The sequence below is a fragment of the Gadus chalcogrammus genome, chromosome 3 (genome assembly GCF_026213295.1).
Source record: "Gadus chalcogrammus isolate NIFS_2021 chromosome 3, NIFS_Gcha_1.0, whole genome shotgun sequence".
NCBI classification, from domain to species: domain Eukaryota; kingdom Metazoa; phylum Chordata; class Actinopteri; order Gadiformes; family Gadidae; genus Gadus; species Gadus chalcogrammus.
In genome coordinates, this window is record NC_079414.1 from 18,223,305 (window position 1) to 18,240,670 (window position 17,366).

General features: G+C 41.7%; 2 protein-coding genes across 9 annotated transcripts; both read right to left on the bottom strand.

The window, feature by feature from the left end:
- Positions 1–11: 11 nt before the first annotated feature.
- casp3a (caspase 3, apoptosis-related cysteine peptidase a) lies at positions 12–4,389 on the bottom strand. The gene is made up of 6 exons (XM_056586416.1): positions 4,110–4,389; positions 3,668–3,807; positions 3,150–3,278; positions 2,553–2,728; positions 1,791–1,905; positions 12–1,162 (listed from the first exon to the last, which is right to left on the bottom strand). Exons 1-6 carry the CDS (start codon positions 4,169–4,171, stop codon positions 933–935), a joined length of 852 nt encoding a protein of 283 aa, XP_056442391.1. The 5' UTR covers positions 4,172–4,389; the 3' UTR covers positions 12–932.
- Positions 4,390–4,720: 331 nt separating this feature from the next.
- LOC130379521 (oxysterol-binding protein 1-like) lies at positions 4,721–16,915 on the bottom strand. Of its 8 annotated transcripts, XM_056586409.1 has the most exons (20): positions 16,759–16,910; positions 15,821–15,991; positions 15,272–15,480; positions 15,025–15,187; positions 14,430–14,541; positions 13,959–14,157; positions 13,040–13,157; positions 12,863–12,923; positions 12,368–12,535; positions 11,610–11,855; positions 11,175–11,295; positions 10,880–10,983; positions 10,487–10,582; positions 9,860–10,044; positions 9,280–9,533; positions 8,897–8,935; positions 8,697–8,744; positions 8,374–8,412; positions 8,202–8,231; positions 4,721–6,909 (listed from the first exon to the last, which is right to left on the bottom strand). In XM_056586409.1, the coding sequence occupies exons 2-20, from the start codon at positions 15,952–15,954 to the stop codon at positions 6,764–6,766; spliced, it is 2,472 nt and encodes an 823-aa protein (XP_056442384.1). In that variant the 5' UTR covers positions 15,955–15,991; positions 16,759–16,910; the 3' UTR covers positions 4,721–6,763. The 8 variants fall into 8 exon arrangements, with proteins under 8 accessions (XP_056442384.1, XP_056442380.1, XP_056442382.1 ...); XM_056586405.1 differs by having other exon boundaries at positions 15,025–15,480; positions 16,759–16,915; XM_056586407.1 differs by lacking the exon at positions 8,897–8,935 and having other exon boundaries at positions 15,025–15,480; positions 16,759–16,915.
- Positions 16,916–17,366: the final 451 nt, after the last annotated feature.

Sequence of the window (17,366 nt, forward strand, 5' to 3'; positions counted from 1 at the left end):
AATCCATAAAATTGTCTTACTTTATTCTAAGCTTGGACAAATATTAAAGCATCATGAGAAACCTGAGCAATTATAAATACACCAATACAGTCGGATATTACATGTAAATATGACTCTGCATTGCGTACAACCAACCTATAACCCAATACATGCATTGCAAGATAAAGTCGTACAGGTGGAGGACCATATTGCTGCAGACATTACCCCTGAATGTCAAGAGCAAACAGCACCATAGGCAGAGTGATTATAAGTCAGTACCATGTCCAGGGAAGGACCAATCAAAAAACACATCACATGGTCCCCTGAAAATATTCGGCTTCGTACATTGCAACCAACGTAGGCCTACATGATTATCTACTGGCTGGCTACGCAGAAATATTAGGGAAACTCCTGCTGATTCTGTGCGGTGAAGTACAATACAACACGATGACTATATAGAGAGCATGCATGAAGAAGATCAGACAGCCAGGCCTGCTTCAATGGGCCATTTTGACGAGGGTGTATCTTAACGAAGTCTGGCTGATTGTTCACATTTCGGTAGCCTTCCCAACAGGCTTCCGAATAGCTTTGACTGTCAAATAAAAGCAAAGTAGCCTAACAAAATAAAAATATGAGTACATGTTTTTTGTGTAGAAAAGTGAAAAGGTGTGACAAAAATAGCATGAAAAGTATTTAACAGCCACAGCAGTATATTCCCAAAACATTGTAGATTGCTATGAGGAGTTCTTCGGGAAGATACATGTAGAAACAGGTAACGTTAGGCCTATGCATCCCAAATAGCAACCACCGTTTTGAGCACAACGCCTACTTTTACAAACATAATTTCAGTCAAATGTACAAGAAAACCTCAAAAGCAGTAAACGTATCCTATATCATTTCACCATCACATAAACACGAAATGTGTTTAGAACATTATTTTCTTAATAACAACATCAGGGGGTAAAATACATCTCCTTGGTCAGCATCGACACAATGCAGGGAATTTGTTTTTTAGCATCAAAGCCCGGGTCGTTGGTGGCAGACACGAACTCTACCGCCACCTTGTGGTTCACTCGTGTCAGGATGTGTTGCAGCTCCAACTCCTTTGCGTATTTTGCGACCATCTCACACAGTGACTGTATAAACCAGGAGCCGCTTGTAGTATTTCTCCACGAATAGTAACCTGCAGAAGCATGTGTAGCAGAATGAGCGTTGAGGTTTGAAACAAAGGGATACAAGGGCAGTTTGCAAATCCTACTGCTTCTTACAACCTGCCAACAATATTCTCAAGTCAGCAAAGACGTAGTGCCCTGTAAGCAGTGATGTAACGCGTTAATCAGTAACGCGTTACTGGCCTCGGACCACTTTTTTCAGTAAAGAGTAATCTAACGCGTTACTATTTCCAAACCAGTAATCAGATTAAAGTTACTCACTATTTTTTTACCGGATCACTGATTGGCGTTTAGAGCGATGGAGTGGTGTGTGTGTGCCTGTCTGTGTGAGAGTGCGTGTGCATGTACCTTTAGCTAAAAGGTGTTTAAGTGGGTTTTGCCTCATTGTCTGCAGCCTAAAACCCAAACACAGGCTACCTATCAAAATCTGGATGCATTGAATTATAGTAATCTCAGGGATAGGAGGTATTATTATTATTAGGTAATTCAGATACATATAATCAATCAGTATGGGTTATGCATTCTGCTCAAGGATGCATACATATAGTCTGTTGACATGGGTATCAAACCAAGTACCCTTTGGCTGGAAGGTGAACACCTCCGGCCACTAGACTAGACCCAACCATACCAGGACCCTACCTGGGGCTGTGGAGTACGCATAGAGGAAGTCGGCCTCCACAGGGATCTTTGCTGTGCCGTAATCCGGTCCGCTGTCCGTTTCAATCCCCCCATCCAGTTCTGTGCCTCGGCAGGCCTGACCCGCAACAGGAGTACCATCACACACAATGAGATAACATGTCGTGCACGTCTTATATACAAAACTGAGTAGGGGGGACGTTGAATTTTTTAAAGATCTTCTATAGAAATACATTTAGTAGAAAGGGCACATCTAGACCATATTTAACCATGATACACATTGTCCAGTAAAAAAAACAGCTTAAGTTTGGAACCATTAAAGACGATCAAAAAAGTAAAATGCTAACTGTGTTAACAGCAGCTGTCTTATCATACCACTCCACTTATGTGAAAATGATTCTCTCTGTCAGTACTCTGTGGTGCATTTCATCATTCGAATTTAAAAAAAAATATATATAGATTTCTTCTACATTCACTTTATCTATGGGGGTTATGTCATGATTGAATGTGATAGTGTGCGTAATGAGTCAGACTCTCTCTGTCTCCACAGGCCTGACCAATCCGCTTCAACTATGTTAATTCAAAGTGTAGGACACGCCCCTCAAGTTATTAACCCCTGGCCTTGTTGGAAGAACAATAAACTAGCTTCAAATTTAATATTTCTGAGTTTCATTACTTTACATGAAATCCATTACGATGTATGTAGGACCTACTGCATAGACTGGACCTCAAGACAGGGGAATAGAGAAGACAACATTGCCATACCTGAATGAAGAAAAGTTTGGGTTTCCCCACCAGGGACCTGCACTGGTCGCCCCGGAAGAGGGAGGTGAGGCTCCTGAGTTCCAGGGGGCCGTCGGTGCCGAAGAACACGCCGTCGTCGCCGTGGCTCAACAAGACACAGATAAAGGACGCAGAGTCACCGTGGTCGTCACCCGCCGCTGAAAGACGAATGGGTTTATTATGTTAGACGCTTTATTCCAAAAAGAGCCTCCTAACAGTAACTTACGGTGATATCAGAAACCGGTCATTAGGAAGCAGTTACGGGGGTTAGGGCATCTTGCTCAAGGATTATTACAGGTAGGCTGCGGACCTTTGTACCTTTCTGCTGGGAGTAGAAACCCTAGGCCGCAGCCGCTACACTTTTCGGCCCCAAATGAGCAGTACATATGCAATGTGTATTTGCAACATAGATTTAAATATAACCACGAGTAGCAATATTAAAAAAACATAATAATATAGAGTAATAGACACGTTAACATTCAGTTGTAAACAAGTGTATACATTTAGACAATCGAGAGACTTTGCAGTTGGTGATTGTGCTTTTTTTTCCAACCGTGTGACTGCACAACACTTACTTACCAGAACTTAAAACCTGTTGGATCTGGTCAATGCTCTGGTCATTGTACACCTTTACTTTGTAGCCCAACTTTTTAAACACCTGCATTGCATTGCCTGCATCCATGTCTGTACCATTACGTTGATTCATGCCTTTAGATCCAGAAAGAATAGAAAGGATTATTTCACAATACAATAGAACAGAAAATTGTAAGATGTTAATAAATACTGCATATTGTAAATACTGCACAGTTCAAATCTAGAATATTTACCTTTAGTCAAAGGGCTACATCAATACAAAGACAATTTATGTAATTTGTATATATTTGCCCCGATCTTAAAGTTTATATACAAGCATGAAAATACTAGTCATTATGATACTGATGCATATTACTGTATATGGTTTGTTTATAGGCTATGCCTTGTGGGTTCAGTTTTTTGATCAATGACGCAAGTGCAAAAAGACACGTCAGCTGCAGAATCTATAAACAGTTGGAATAAACACATTAAGTCCTGTCCAAACAGTGAGGCTAGATGAATACCAGTTCTTCTGTCGAAGTTCTTGTTGTTGATGATGATACAGCGGCCAATGCAGGGGTAGTTGAGACTGTATCTGAAGCTTTGGACGTTCGGCTTCGAGTCAACATCCATGGATCCCGGAGTAACCGAAGACGCCTGTAAGCTGAACAAAGATAGTCCGAAATACAAATGCGGAAACATTATTTTTTGAAAACAAAAGCAGACGAGCAGTTGTACAAATGTCGAATCTATAAGTTGATGTTGTGCTGTATCATACAAAACAGCGGTTTTATATCATACAATACAGCACGCCAGTTTCCCAGGTAGCATATTAAATATTAAATTGGCTAAACTATGGACTATTCGAAAACTACATCATCACTATATTTCTTAAAGTAGCTTTATGAAAAAACTTTCAGGATCCAAAAAATAATAATAAAGAACCGTATGATAATACTCTCTTACTCTTGTTCCCCGCACTTCTTCGCGTCTGGGCAATCAACTCCTCCATTGCCGTTTGCAGACATGTTTCTTTAAGAGCTTATTGATTTGAAAGATAAGAAACGACTGGACTCGAAAGATAAGAAAGGAACTGTAGACTTATGTTTTAAGGCGGCTGCCCGTGTGTTCGCCTTCCTGGTTGGTCTTTGTTGTGAACGCCCCGGCGTAAACAATCGATGCTGTCCTCGTTGCAGGCAGCTCGCTCTGATCTCTCTCTCCCTCTCTCCCGTGCACGCCGTTATGTCGCGGTCACGCGAGAGTGGCAGTGGTATTCTCGAGTCACGTGGCCAAATGCCAAGAACATACCATGCAGACTATAAAGCACCCTGCAATTTTTTTTTTTTACCGTTCTTCTACCAACTTAATATTCGTTATTTGGTGTACCTAGTCATCCCACTACAACTAACTATTATAGTGCCTGTGCTCCTACGTATTTATAGTCGTAAAACCTGTCTAGCGACACTGGTTATTTGCTTCATTGCATGTAATGTTCTGTACTAGCCATGTGTTCACTGAGGGTTTGTGACACGAGTAGAATGAGACATCTCGTGCGATGAATTCAAAAAAGCTGCGTCATAGAAGTTCTCATGAACAAAAGATAATGCACTGCATTTTAATAAACACATTTCAAGTGAATCTAGCTCGAGTGTGCGACCCAATCTCAAGGAAATAATTTAAATAGGCAGAGCTATATAAAACACTTCACAAAACACTTGTTACTATATGCATCCTTTACTATAGACATGGCATGAACATTGTTCCTACAAACGGTAGGTTAGGAAATAAACAACCATTTTACAAGATCTAAATATAAAATATTCAGTTGTATATGGCCAATTTAGCCCACACAATGTGTTCCTTATGATGTTTAGTATTCTACAACGATTGTGCAATACAATCAATTAAACATAAACAATGTATGTGATTTGCTGTGATAAAATACCAATTACAAATGATTGTACAATGATACAATGATTGTAAAGATACTTCATATTTTTGTGTTTGGACATAAAATAGGACTAAGAAATGTAGGGAAGCAAAAACATGTCGCATACAGAATAGACAAATTGATAGAGGAGCAAGACTGTAAAGGAAAAGTAAAAAAAACCAAAGACACAAATTCCCGGCAAGACTAATAACTGCTACACAAGATCATTTATATAGAAAATTAAAAGGAAAAACATGAGTAGGACATTGAATACAACTAATTGTTCGATTGTGTTCAACACACTTTATGCTTTACAGAAAGGGACACACAACTATACTAATGAAGACAATCTTTCATTATAAAGAGCTAGCCCAGCTAGTAGTTAATTCACGCGCGCACACACACACGCACACGCACACGCACACACACACACACACACACACACACACACACACACACACACACACACACACACACACACACACACACCAACATTCTATAACTTCTTTTTCCAAAATTTGTGTTTAAGTACACTTTTAATATAAAACAGCTCTCCAATCATCGATCAAACTTGATTGAAAACAAGGAGCACACAGTTAAAACTATCACTCCACACAAAGTATTTCCAATCAAATGTATACATCACTAGGATAGAATATAATAATCTGAATTTTCTTCTATAAATACATAATATTAGGTTTCAGGAAGGACATGTGAAATGTAAACTGAAAGAAAAATAAGAATAGAAGATTTAAAACAAATATATTTTAAATCTAATATTTACCCTCCTGAAAACACACACACACACACTTCTACATGAACATATACATTTTCCCTCAGAGACTTATAGGATAATGCTATAGGTTAAACTACAAACAGACGATTGCAATTTGTGTACAGTCAAGAGAGATGCAGGTCAAAAACATAGTTGTGCAAAAAAGTGTTAAGGCTTTGATATACTTCAAACAAATTCGTAATCGGCGTGTGCAGGGTACTCAAATAGTCAACATTTTCCCCACAAGCCCCTGACACACACCACTGCCTGCAACTGGTCGACAATGACACTTGAATGATTGCGTCTTACCGTGATATGCGCATTAGTCAAACCCACTGAATATATTGCACCTTGCTGAAATCTGTGTGATCAACAGCCTATGTGAACACGCAGATTTAGATTTTGTTTGATGTACTTCGGGGCCTTAACTGCCACAGTGAGTCTTGTTTTGCAGAGGAAGAGGATGTCCCTACTCTAAGTCTAATATCTAAGTGGTAGTAATCTCATGTAGGTGGTGATTTCCCCCATTGCTATGTTAAACTCAGAGGGTAGTTTCTTTATATTTTGAAAAACTGTAAACAACAATTACAGATGGGTTGTTGATCTAGTACAAGTGTGTACATTTATCATTAAAAAAAAAAAGGTATTGAGGCCATTGTTTATTTTCACACGGCAGTATTCAACTTTTCAACCTAGAACTTTTCCTGTGTGGTCATTAGAATCTATTCTACCCTCTCACTTCCTCATTCTCATAAACCAGGGCTTTAGAAAATGAAAATGGAAGTAATTGTGCTTTTCTCAGAGGGACCCTGTACATATCATCTGGTTAATCCTCTTTGTCTCTCTCCTCTAGTGTGTGTACTGTATCTGCATCCGCTCCGCAGCAGGGAGTAGAGGGGTGGTTAGCTTCCTCCATCAGAAGATGTCAGGACACATGTCCCAGGATCCTTCTTCCTTGGCGTCCCAGTAGCCTCCTTTGTAGACGTGCAAGCTCTCTCCCGAGACGGGGTCGTCTATCTTCTTGAACCAAAGTGCTTCATAGTTATCGATGTGCTGGGCACCTGTTGTGGAAAAAGCAAAAAAGGACAACAAATTAATTGGGATCCATTCTCCTCTTTCTCCGGGTGAAGATCTTAGCAGGATTGGAGCTGGAGATTCAGAGGAAAGGAGCCAGATATAACTTATTAGCTACCAGGGATCTGGGTAAATGGATGTCGGGGAAGGTTTACTCAAGTCAGTGGATTCGATTTTTCACAGTCCCCCTGACCCTCACAGTCCAAACTCCTATTATTGCAGAAAGGCCAACTGGTTTTGGGATCATACAAACTGGTTTATGGCCATCCACCCTCGTGCTGCTGTAATGTGATTTTATCCTTTGGGATTTGATTGGTTCGGTGTTAAAGTATCAACAAGCTCGGCAGATGTTTATAGGAGTTGGAGCAGAACATATAATTATATTATTGGAAATGTTGAGCCTGCTAACCCTGGTATGGGCTCATGTATGATACAGGCATCAGGCAGACATGACAGATAAACACTATGTTAACTCTAAAGTCTAGGACTACTTGGACTGCTCCTAGAGAACAGATAGGGGATTGGAGAGGTAATGTGATGGTCTGATGTTACTTGCATTTGATGGGCGCACCATAGGGATCTTCCAAGCCTTCGGCTACAGAAGAACAACAATATGGAGACGGTTTTCAGAATGGAGGGAACAATGAAAACAATGGCTGGTAACACCATGCTAATGACAGGCCTCTAAAAGTTTCAGCTTCCACACCATGTGTTGAAGCTGAAATTGTATGTAAATATGTATGTAAATATATATGTATGTCTAATAAATAAACAAAACCTACATGCTATAATACTGCAGAGTTGATTATATCCAAGATGTTTGAACGGATATGAGAACACATTACAGTAGTGAGGTCAGCGTGACAGTTAGCCCCTCCGTGTGTGTGTGTGTGTGTGTGTGTGTGTGTGTGTGTGTGTGTGTGTGTGTGTGTGTGTGTGTGTGTGTGTGTGTGTGTGTGTGTGTGTGTGTGTGTGTGTGTGTGTGTGTGTGTGTGTGTGATGCCAAATATATTTGATTTTCAGTTGGTAGCTGACATGATATAAATGGAACAGTGAGCATGTAAGCATTTTCACTATGTTGAAATGTCCTTTCAGACTGCATTGTACCTCGAGACACAAAATCATTCCCTGTTCAAACAGTGGCAGTAACTCAAACCGGTTCAGATTATAAATAACACAGAGGAATCTTTCTGAGTGAGCACAATCTTTTTCCCAGCTGTGCACTGACATAAACTGACAGGCGTTAAAATGTTATCTATGTCAAAAGAGGAATACTTGCATAGATAGGATGGGTGTGGTCCTTGATAAGCTGTCAGAAAGAATAGTTTGGAAGGCATGTTTGGTACAAATGGACACAAAAAGGACCGTGAGTGATTTGATATAGAAAAAAACGAGACATTGACAGAAGGAACATTTAAGACAAAAGTGGGGAATCATGAGATGGTACTTGCATGCAAGAGGCGTGTTAGGCGGAGAATCCTCTGGGTTTGCTGTACATGTAAAACAAGCGAATAATTATTGGAGGAAAGAAAGCTCCCTTAAATATATGGCAACAAGTTGGAGTAAACAAATTGTTAAAGTTAAAAAATGAATGCTTTAGAAACTTTAACGTGCCTTTGCCAACCCAATGCAATCATGGATCACATGAGATGCATTCTGTTTTGGTCAAATCAAGGCTAACAGCAGCACACATCAACAAAAACAAAAAACGGATGCCAAAAAAAAGCAGGGAAACCAACTGCACAACAGTATTTTCTACTGAAGGGATACTTGCTTTCGTTTGAATTCTCACTTGCTTCCGTGCCAGTTTCATCTGTCTCGGCTATATGGAAAACAAACGGATGGAAGGACAACAAGAAGATGAAAGAGCATTTAGCACCTGCCACAAGCAGATGTGTGCTTGATTTGTTTGTTGCAAGACTAGAATAGCTAGAGGAACGAGACGAGTTGGGGGGATGGATACTGGATACTTGCATTTCAAAGCTGGGTTAGTTTCGCCATCCTCACTGACAGCTTAAGGGAGAAGACCGACAGGGACAGACATGGGAAACAGACACATGGAAGCGTTCACAGAAGAATGAAAGGGCAGACTTTGCATGCGGCAAAAAAAAACAACTGACTAAAAGCTACTCATGCAAGTTCTCAAAACAAAAAAAGGAGAAAACGATTATTCCAATCACAGCGCTTTACAGAGAGTGTGTGTGTGTGTGTGTGTGTGTGTGTGTGTGTGTGTGTGTGTGTGTGTGTGTGTGTGTGTGTGTGTGTGTGTGTGTGTGTGTGTGTGTGTGTCTCGTCACGTGCGTGTGTGTGTGTGTGTCGCGCGCGTCTGTGTGCGTCTGTGTGTGTCTCTCCCTCACCCTCAGCCTCAGCCTCCCCCTCCCCCTCCCCCTCCTCGGGGGGGCCGGCGACCACGGCGGCCGCCCTCTCGCGGCGGACCGTGCGCTGCTTCTCCTCCAGCCGCTGCTTCTCGGCGTTGGCCTCGTCCCAGCGGCCCGCCTCCATCAGCCGCTGGTCGGGCCGCTGCCGGCTGTCGGTGGGCGCCACGCCCTCCTCCGGCTCGTTCAGGGTCAGCGCCAGGCAGGAGAAGTAGTACATGGTGTCCGCTCCCTCCCTGGGGGGGGAAGGAGATTTATTGAGTAACAATCTATTGCTTTTCTTTTTTTATCCTGTGCAATGAGGAGTTGTGATTCATAGGAAATCTAAAATTTTGGTTAAGCCATACTACTTTCTCAACAGGATGCTTATTGACGCATAAAATAGAAAAAAAAGACGCTCTGAAAGTAGTATGCTTGAGAAATGGAAAATGTGTGATGGTAAAGAAAATGTGTGACCGTTACCATCAGTGATGGTAGCTTATCACATCGGCCAATAGGGCAATATGTAATATCCATTTCAACACAATATGACGGCATAGTTGACGAGGAGGACCAAACTCACGGCAGAGGGTTCTTCTTCCAGATCTCTTTGGACTTCAGCGTCTGGTACACGGTCCTCTGTTTGCCCTCCGTGCCGTTCTCTCCTTTGCTGCTCTGCATCACTCTGGAGAACTCCATCTTCTCGTCCCACGTCCCGGACAGAACGAAGTGGGCCTTACCGTCCTTGTCTGTCACCACACCCGTGACCTGCCGATGGATAGAACAGCAGCTCTTAGGTTGACTTTATCGTGATGAATTCCAGGCAAATTTAATATTTAGGAATAATTCAGAGGCACATTTGTCAATATGTATGTAGCAATATGTATGTAAACTAGTTGGGTTAATTACATATTACTTGAGTTAAACATAAAAGGAAAGACATAAAAAAGCCTATGCTACCACCACAAGAACAATTATGTGTTGCTGCTTAGAAAAATTAACTCCAATGTTTTTGCATTCATTGACCTAGTTGGGAAATTGGATTGATAATATAGATCGGAATATAAACCATAGAGAGAAATCTTTCCAGGTGAATGGAGTGTTTTAACCACATATTATAGCACCCTTTATACTGTCGGGCAGTAAATTAAAATGTATTCAGTAGAATATTTCTATAAAGCTACAGGACACAGCAGTGTGAGTAGACTACCTTTCTGGCCACATCTCTGGAGAAGTAGCTGTAGGGGGCGAACTTGAGGTGGCAGCGATCTCCTGTCTGGTGGTTCACCACGTCTATCTCTCCAGACTGACCCAAAAGGAGAGAGACAGCAATGTATTTCTAGCTTCAGCATATCTACACTTTACTTACTATTGGGGTTTGCAATGAATTATATTATGATGGATGAGCATCCCACTTACATTTGATGAAAAGCACATACTTATTTTTAAATAATGTATCTGGAAATGAAATTACAAATTAAAAAATCTAATCAAAGTGTCTAATTGTTGATTAATCGTCTCATCATTCTTTTCCACCACATTTATAATCAATTTCCTTCCTTCCCTCGTCCATGAGAAACATGTCATTCGAAACTCTACCAACCTGGTCAATCCACAGTTTCCCCACAATGATGTTATGCACTGTAGTGGTAACCTTCTTCCAAGAGTAATGGTTGTTACTCTTCTCAAATAAGCACTGGATGGACCCTGTGGATTTAGAGAGTTAAATTATTTTAACCTTACGGTCCACCAACAAGGTATGATCTCACAACATGAACGTGGCCCAGAATGAATATGTTTGTGGGGGTTCTGGGGCAGGAGAATGACTTCCTGGGCCCGGACGGAGAAGGAGAGCACCTAATAACTTCATACTACAAGTGATCCTCGCGCTCACTCACCCAAAGGCATGATGGAGAGGTATTTCCCTCTGAACTTGCTGGCCAGGGAGATCTCCTGTCTGAGGGTCCAGCCCCGATCTGAGACAGCATGGTGGGCTGCGGCAGGGGGGTGGTGGCTCACCTGTGAGGGACAGAGGCAAGAAAGAGGAGTGCGTATTTAAACCCTAACAAATAATACTACTATTGGAGGATTTAAGCTAGTTTAGAGAGAGCTCTATATGTAGACGGCACCCGGAACCTTTCGGACGGGAGTCAAACAACCTAACCCATAGACTAAGTTATGATCATTTGTGTGATTTGTGGATCTTTGAATAATCGGACATGATAATGACACTCACAAAACAATGAAACATCGATACACATTTTTCCCGAAGAGGGGGCAACATGTGTCAGTATCATAACAAACAGTTCCCCCAGACAGAACCCAAAGCTCACCTGTTCACACAGGGAGCGGTAGCCGCACTCCTTGAGCCGGTCCAGCTCGTACGTCTCCCCCAGCAGGGGGTTGAAGGGCTTCCCCGTGCGGTGCACCGTGGTGGAGTACGAGGAGACGGTGAAGGCCGCCACGTAGCACAGCTGCTCCAGGGAGCTCTGGCATTTGGCCGCCTTGTCGAGGAGCTCGTAGTACTCCAGGTCCTCCGAGAGGCGTTGAAGCATGGACAGAGGCTCGTTGAAGTTGACCTAGAGATGAATCAACAAAACAAACAACAAAATAAAATGCATCTTTTGGTGCCCTGTCGTGGTTGATTGTATTTGTTTTACTTAGCCGTCATTTATTCAGGAAGTTTGATTGAGGGGAGGCACCTCCTTTGCAAAATAGACCGGATGACTCAGGACATATTCATGGTTCGAATCCAAATGATCAGTGCGTTTACATGCAGAGTCATTATTGGATAAAGAAACGAATAAGACCTCAACAGGACTTTTAAAATGGATGTAAATTCCTTTACCCCATCTACTTCAGACAGAAATCGGTACATGAACGGACAAGCGAAATCGGAGAAGAACACCTATCTGAAGGGATTCTTGCGCATTAAGCCTAACCCCTGCATGCTTATTAATGACAGGTTTCTAAAATACATGGACTCCATGTAAAGTGTCTGCTAAATGAATTAAAACAGTAAATAATAAGTTTTCTGCATTGTCTATTGAATGCTAGCAGGAATGTAAACACATGAATATACGTGGCTTACGGGCATGGGTATCTTTGACAGCTCTTTGCCAATGCAGTTCTTCATGATGCTCCATAGGTTGAGGGAGTAATTGGGCTTGTCTGGAACACGGGTCCGCCTCTGCCTGACTGGCTCCAACTCCAGAGATTGGGGAGACTCGGGATTGGATGTCAGAGACTGTTCATCAAACTAGCAGAAGAAAGAAGGATGTATGTGATGAGGTGGTTGTGCCATCATAATAGTATAGACACTATTTATAAGGAACAACAAGAAGGGATAAATGCATAGATTTATCCCATTTATATGCATAAATGCTTTTTTTCTCGATGGGTTATAAAATCAAACCAATGTAAATTCAGTCACTTCATCTAATATTTAGCTTTTTTACAGCAGTTTCCTGGATAATGCAGTTCAATCCTTCGAATAGCCAAGCTGATGTTATGCCATGGAACAGTTTACTACAAGTAATCCCACCGAACAGACATGTGCAAAAGCATCGTCTTAGTATCCACTCACCGACTGATCGTCCATTCCAAGGTCACTGCAACTTATCCCACTAGCGTTGCTGCCAGACCTCCTGACAAGACGACAAAACCGAACCATTTAAGGAAATAAATCCAAATTCATTCAAGGGAAACAAAGGATTGGGCATTCACCAACCCTGCAGACAACAACAGACGGAGATGTTCTGACCTATGGTATTTAGGGTCGGCGGGGACAGTGATAAAGGCTGAAGGGTCTTCCATGGCATCAAAGAACTCGTTCTCGTCATCCTCATCACTGGCGTCCCCCTTTCCTGAGTCGCTAGACCCTGAGGACCAGAGAGTAAAGCTGGATGAACGTGTGCAAAACACCTGTTCAACCCCTTACTACAGAGCAATTGCCGTTAGTAGTTTTAGGCCCTGTCCACACGAAAAAAAAAATTTCATCAAAACGCAGAAGTCTTTTGCGTTTGGGCCGACGGTCCAGACGGATCCGGCATTTTCGTTGCCCGAAAAACACACTTATTTGAAACCATGTCCCAGAGTGGATAAGAAAATAAAAGGGCCCTATGTGATTCCGTGTTAGGATTTGTGTGGACTCCTGATATGCAAACAATGACGTCATCGCCCCCTCACCAGCTTGGCAACGTTACACAAATTTGTTTTTAGCTTTAATACAGCCACTTGGTAAATACATTAAAAAAGTATTTTCGGCTCAATCTAAAAAGGTTTAACAACTGGTTTCTCCTCCTCGACCGTATGCATTTCGGTGGTGAACCAGCGCCTCACAGAGGCCTTGAATATGTACTACAGCGTTTCTACAGTTGGATGCGTTTTCGCAATCAGTCCGTCTTTACAGAGATATTACTGAAACTGAGATATTACTGAAACGCAGCCAAGGAAAACGGAGGAGAAAAGATTGTTTTTGCCCGTGTGGACGGGGCCTTAATCTATAGCCGTTTTTTTCTGTAATAGGTCCAAACATATTTCAGTGAGTTCATTTGTAGGTCACCACCCCAAAAATACATTGAGCTAAAATGTACGAGTTGAGGTAGTTTGTCCGAGTTATTCTGAAAAAAGAAATACCAATACAGCAATACAGCTAGAGGTGCATATGGTGAGAGCTCTACCCTTGTTGTCCATGGCTGAGTTGCTGAGCGAAGAGGGCAGCACTGTGGCCCCTCTGAAGGCCCTCTCTAGGTGGTTGTGCTGCTTAGCCAGCTGCTCCAGGGTTTCCTCCAGACGTACTCTCTGGTCCCGCTCCGCCTGCAGGGCTTTCTGCCAGCGCTTGCTGTGGGTCTGGGCCAGGCCGAGGAAGTCTCTACACGCCTGCGAGGGGGTAGGGATATGATATGGGTGTTTCATTAGACTCCTAAAAGAAAGTTACCAGGTTAAATCCCAAATGTTTGCAGCCTAACCTGTAGGTAATCTTGAGCAAGCTATCCTTAACCCCTCCCAGCACCTTAATTGCTGAATGTTGCTATGGTATCAATAGTAAATAAAAGTAAATAGGACCAAAGGCATATACAAAACAAAATTAAATAAAGTTGGATGGGGGAATGCATCCCCCGCGAGTTTCATTGCACTGAAGAGCAACTCACGTTGATCATGGCGTTGGAGGTGATGCGGAACAGTGTGGCTCTCTCCGTCACCTGTTTGATTTTGTCGCCCATGGGCCCCTGTATGCTGAGCCCTTCCAGCTCTGACAAGGACCTGGGGCCGAGAAGGAGACCAAGAGAAGCCCAACGCATCAACGACCATGCAGTTTGAGCTTTTTTTTTGTCTGTTTAAACAGGTGCTTTAAGCCTTATTTATTTGTGTTCAAGCTCTATTTTCCAACAGCCATCACTTATATCGATTTGTGGTTAACAACATGGTTCTCCCAGTCTCTCCGCTCTTCAGTAAAATGATTATATTTGTATTCTTATTCCCTTTCCCCCTTTATCCAATCAGGAGAGAGAACTCCTCAAAGTGGTACTCTGAGTGTTCACTGGCAGGCAGCAGATACGGCAAGAGAATAAAACGGAAGAAAGAAAGAAGCACACAGAAAATGCCAAGAAAAAGAGACAGGAGCCATGAAGATCCACATTTATATATCCTTGTAGCCTTCAATCGGTGGAAAAACATGGGGTGACGTTGGGAAAATGCTACCAATCAGCCATACAGATATGGAAGACAGAGTGAGGGCTCACTGACCTTTGCAGAGCAGTGCCATGCTTGCTGATGAGGTCATTGCAGGTGCAAAGATCCTCCACCTTACAGCCCAGTGTGCGAAGAGTCGACTGGACCTCCATATTTCGACTGCTTCCGCTTGGTGCGGAGGTAGGCGGCGATGTGGGACCTTCGTCGCCAGAGTCGTCTGTGGAAAAAAAAGTATGAGCATAATCATTCATCAAGAGCCTTATGTACGAGGGATTATTCAATGGTTTCCCCTCAATCTCACCGGACTCGGCCTGCATGTGGACTGCTTTGGCCTTGGCCAGCTCCAGCGCGGTGATCCAGCGCTGCCGCTCCACCTCCGAGCTGGCCTTCAGGTGGTAGGTCTGGGCCCCGCCATTCGAAATTACAAAGTTACAAGAGTCCTCCACAGCAATGTTGGCCGTGGCCAAATTGATGGTCCCTCTACATGTGTGTCCCATCTCTGCCTGGGTTCTGTGGACAGTTGGAATTGTTAATAATGGACCTTTTAAAGTATAAAATCCAATATCTTAAACTATTAAATCAGAATCATTAACAAAACGGTAAAAAGTAAAGCATGTATCAACAACATCTATTTAGCGAAACAAATGCATTATAAAGCTTAACTTAAACGATTATATTACCATAATCAGGTAAATTGGTACTGGTCTTCAAAGTTCGATGTTACTACATAATAAAGTAATAATGTATACGTTTTATAATTTCTTCAAGTCCACACTTTTTTTGGTCATATTTCCAAAGAGTAGAATAGGTATATCTGCGAAAGAGATGCTTGAGTGGGTGTTTAACTAACCTGTAATAAGACAGAAGGCCATTACTCAAAACAAACCACCGCCGCTGGTAACCTTTTATGTAGTTGGTCCATTTGAAGAGCCAACCCTTGTACGTGTCGCCAGGGGTAGGGGTAGGTGATTTAGGTTCCGACATCTCTAAACCTCTTGGCGTTAATTTGTGGTCCTACGCCCTGTTGAGATTAAAAGCAAAAATGTTTTTTCACCAGTTATCAGGAAGTTGTACTGTACTACAGATTGTGCCAATTGTTAGTCAGCGGCGATGTATGTTTAGTACGATAACGATAATAGATAGATCTATTGCAGTTTATACTAGACGTATTGTCATATTATAAATCAAAATAAATTCGTGTAAAACGAGTGGTTGTACAATTCTACAACATACATCGTTGATGTTATATTATAATTTTATTGTGCGGGTCGTGTTGTATGAGTAATGATAACGTTACTGATCAGTGACAGCGTAACGTTACTGATGATCAGTAATCAAAGTTTGGTCTGACCACAATAATGTAAATTGCTGTATGTACGGCTTCTGTTTATAATGATATTTGGGAGCCTAGCTTACATGGCCTGGTTGTGAATACAGCAACTTTATGGACACTGGCTACTACTAGATAATCTGTTTAACGGACTCTAGAAAATATATACCAATCGTGTGCTGAAACATCAGGCTATCCAAGTCACCGGCATGGCATAAAAGACACAATCCGTATAGATAACGATTAACCTGTGTCATGAGTTGGGAAGTGAACTGTAGATTACAAATACTAGGAGTTTCCCGTTAGCTTGTTGTAGGTTACCAACATAATCATTAGCCATTAAAGATAGCTTGACGTAAAGTTACAGACTAAAACATCACAATACGAACGGTTCAGTTTAACTACACAATTTGTGGTTTCTTGCCACAGCCCATTCCATTTGCATTCAATATAGTTACCTTAGAGCTCGGCCATTAAACGCGATCTTATTTTCAGCTGATGCTAATGTTAGCTTAGTACCTTCCACATAAAGTGTACTGCAACAGCTAGCCGCACCAGTTAGTTCCGTTATAGAGCAAACCTTTAAATAACATGACATGGGTACATTTGAGATATCCCTAAAAACCTAAATTGTATTCGTTATCTAAATAATTTAATGCACGTTGGCAGTGCACTAATATATACCTTATTTGGATTGTATACATATCAATTAACTTTAAAACTTGTTTCTAACATTTCAGTTAAATTATAAAGCAATTTATTTTTTCCTGATCTACATTTTATTATAAAATGGAATGAGAAGTCTTTTGGCAACCTATTCGAGGCAGCTACTCGTTTTATTGACTGATTTTTTTTTACAACCCTTACATTTTTCTGGTAGTCAGGTCCCGATGAAGTTGGTGTTTTATTATTCTAGTCTATCAAAATATATTAACCTACCATTCAAGATAAGTCATTTATAAAAAAAATAATTTAAAGTACATACAATTTATGCTGTTTTAACCAATTGCATAGTAACCACTTCTTTGGCAATAAGACATGTGTAATGGAAAAGCTATTATTCACA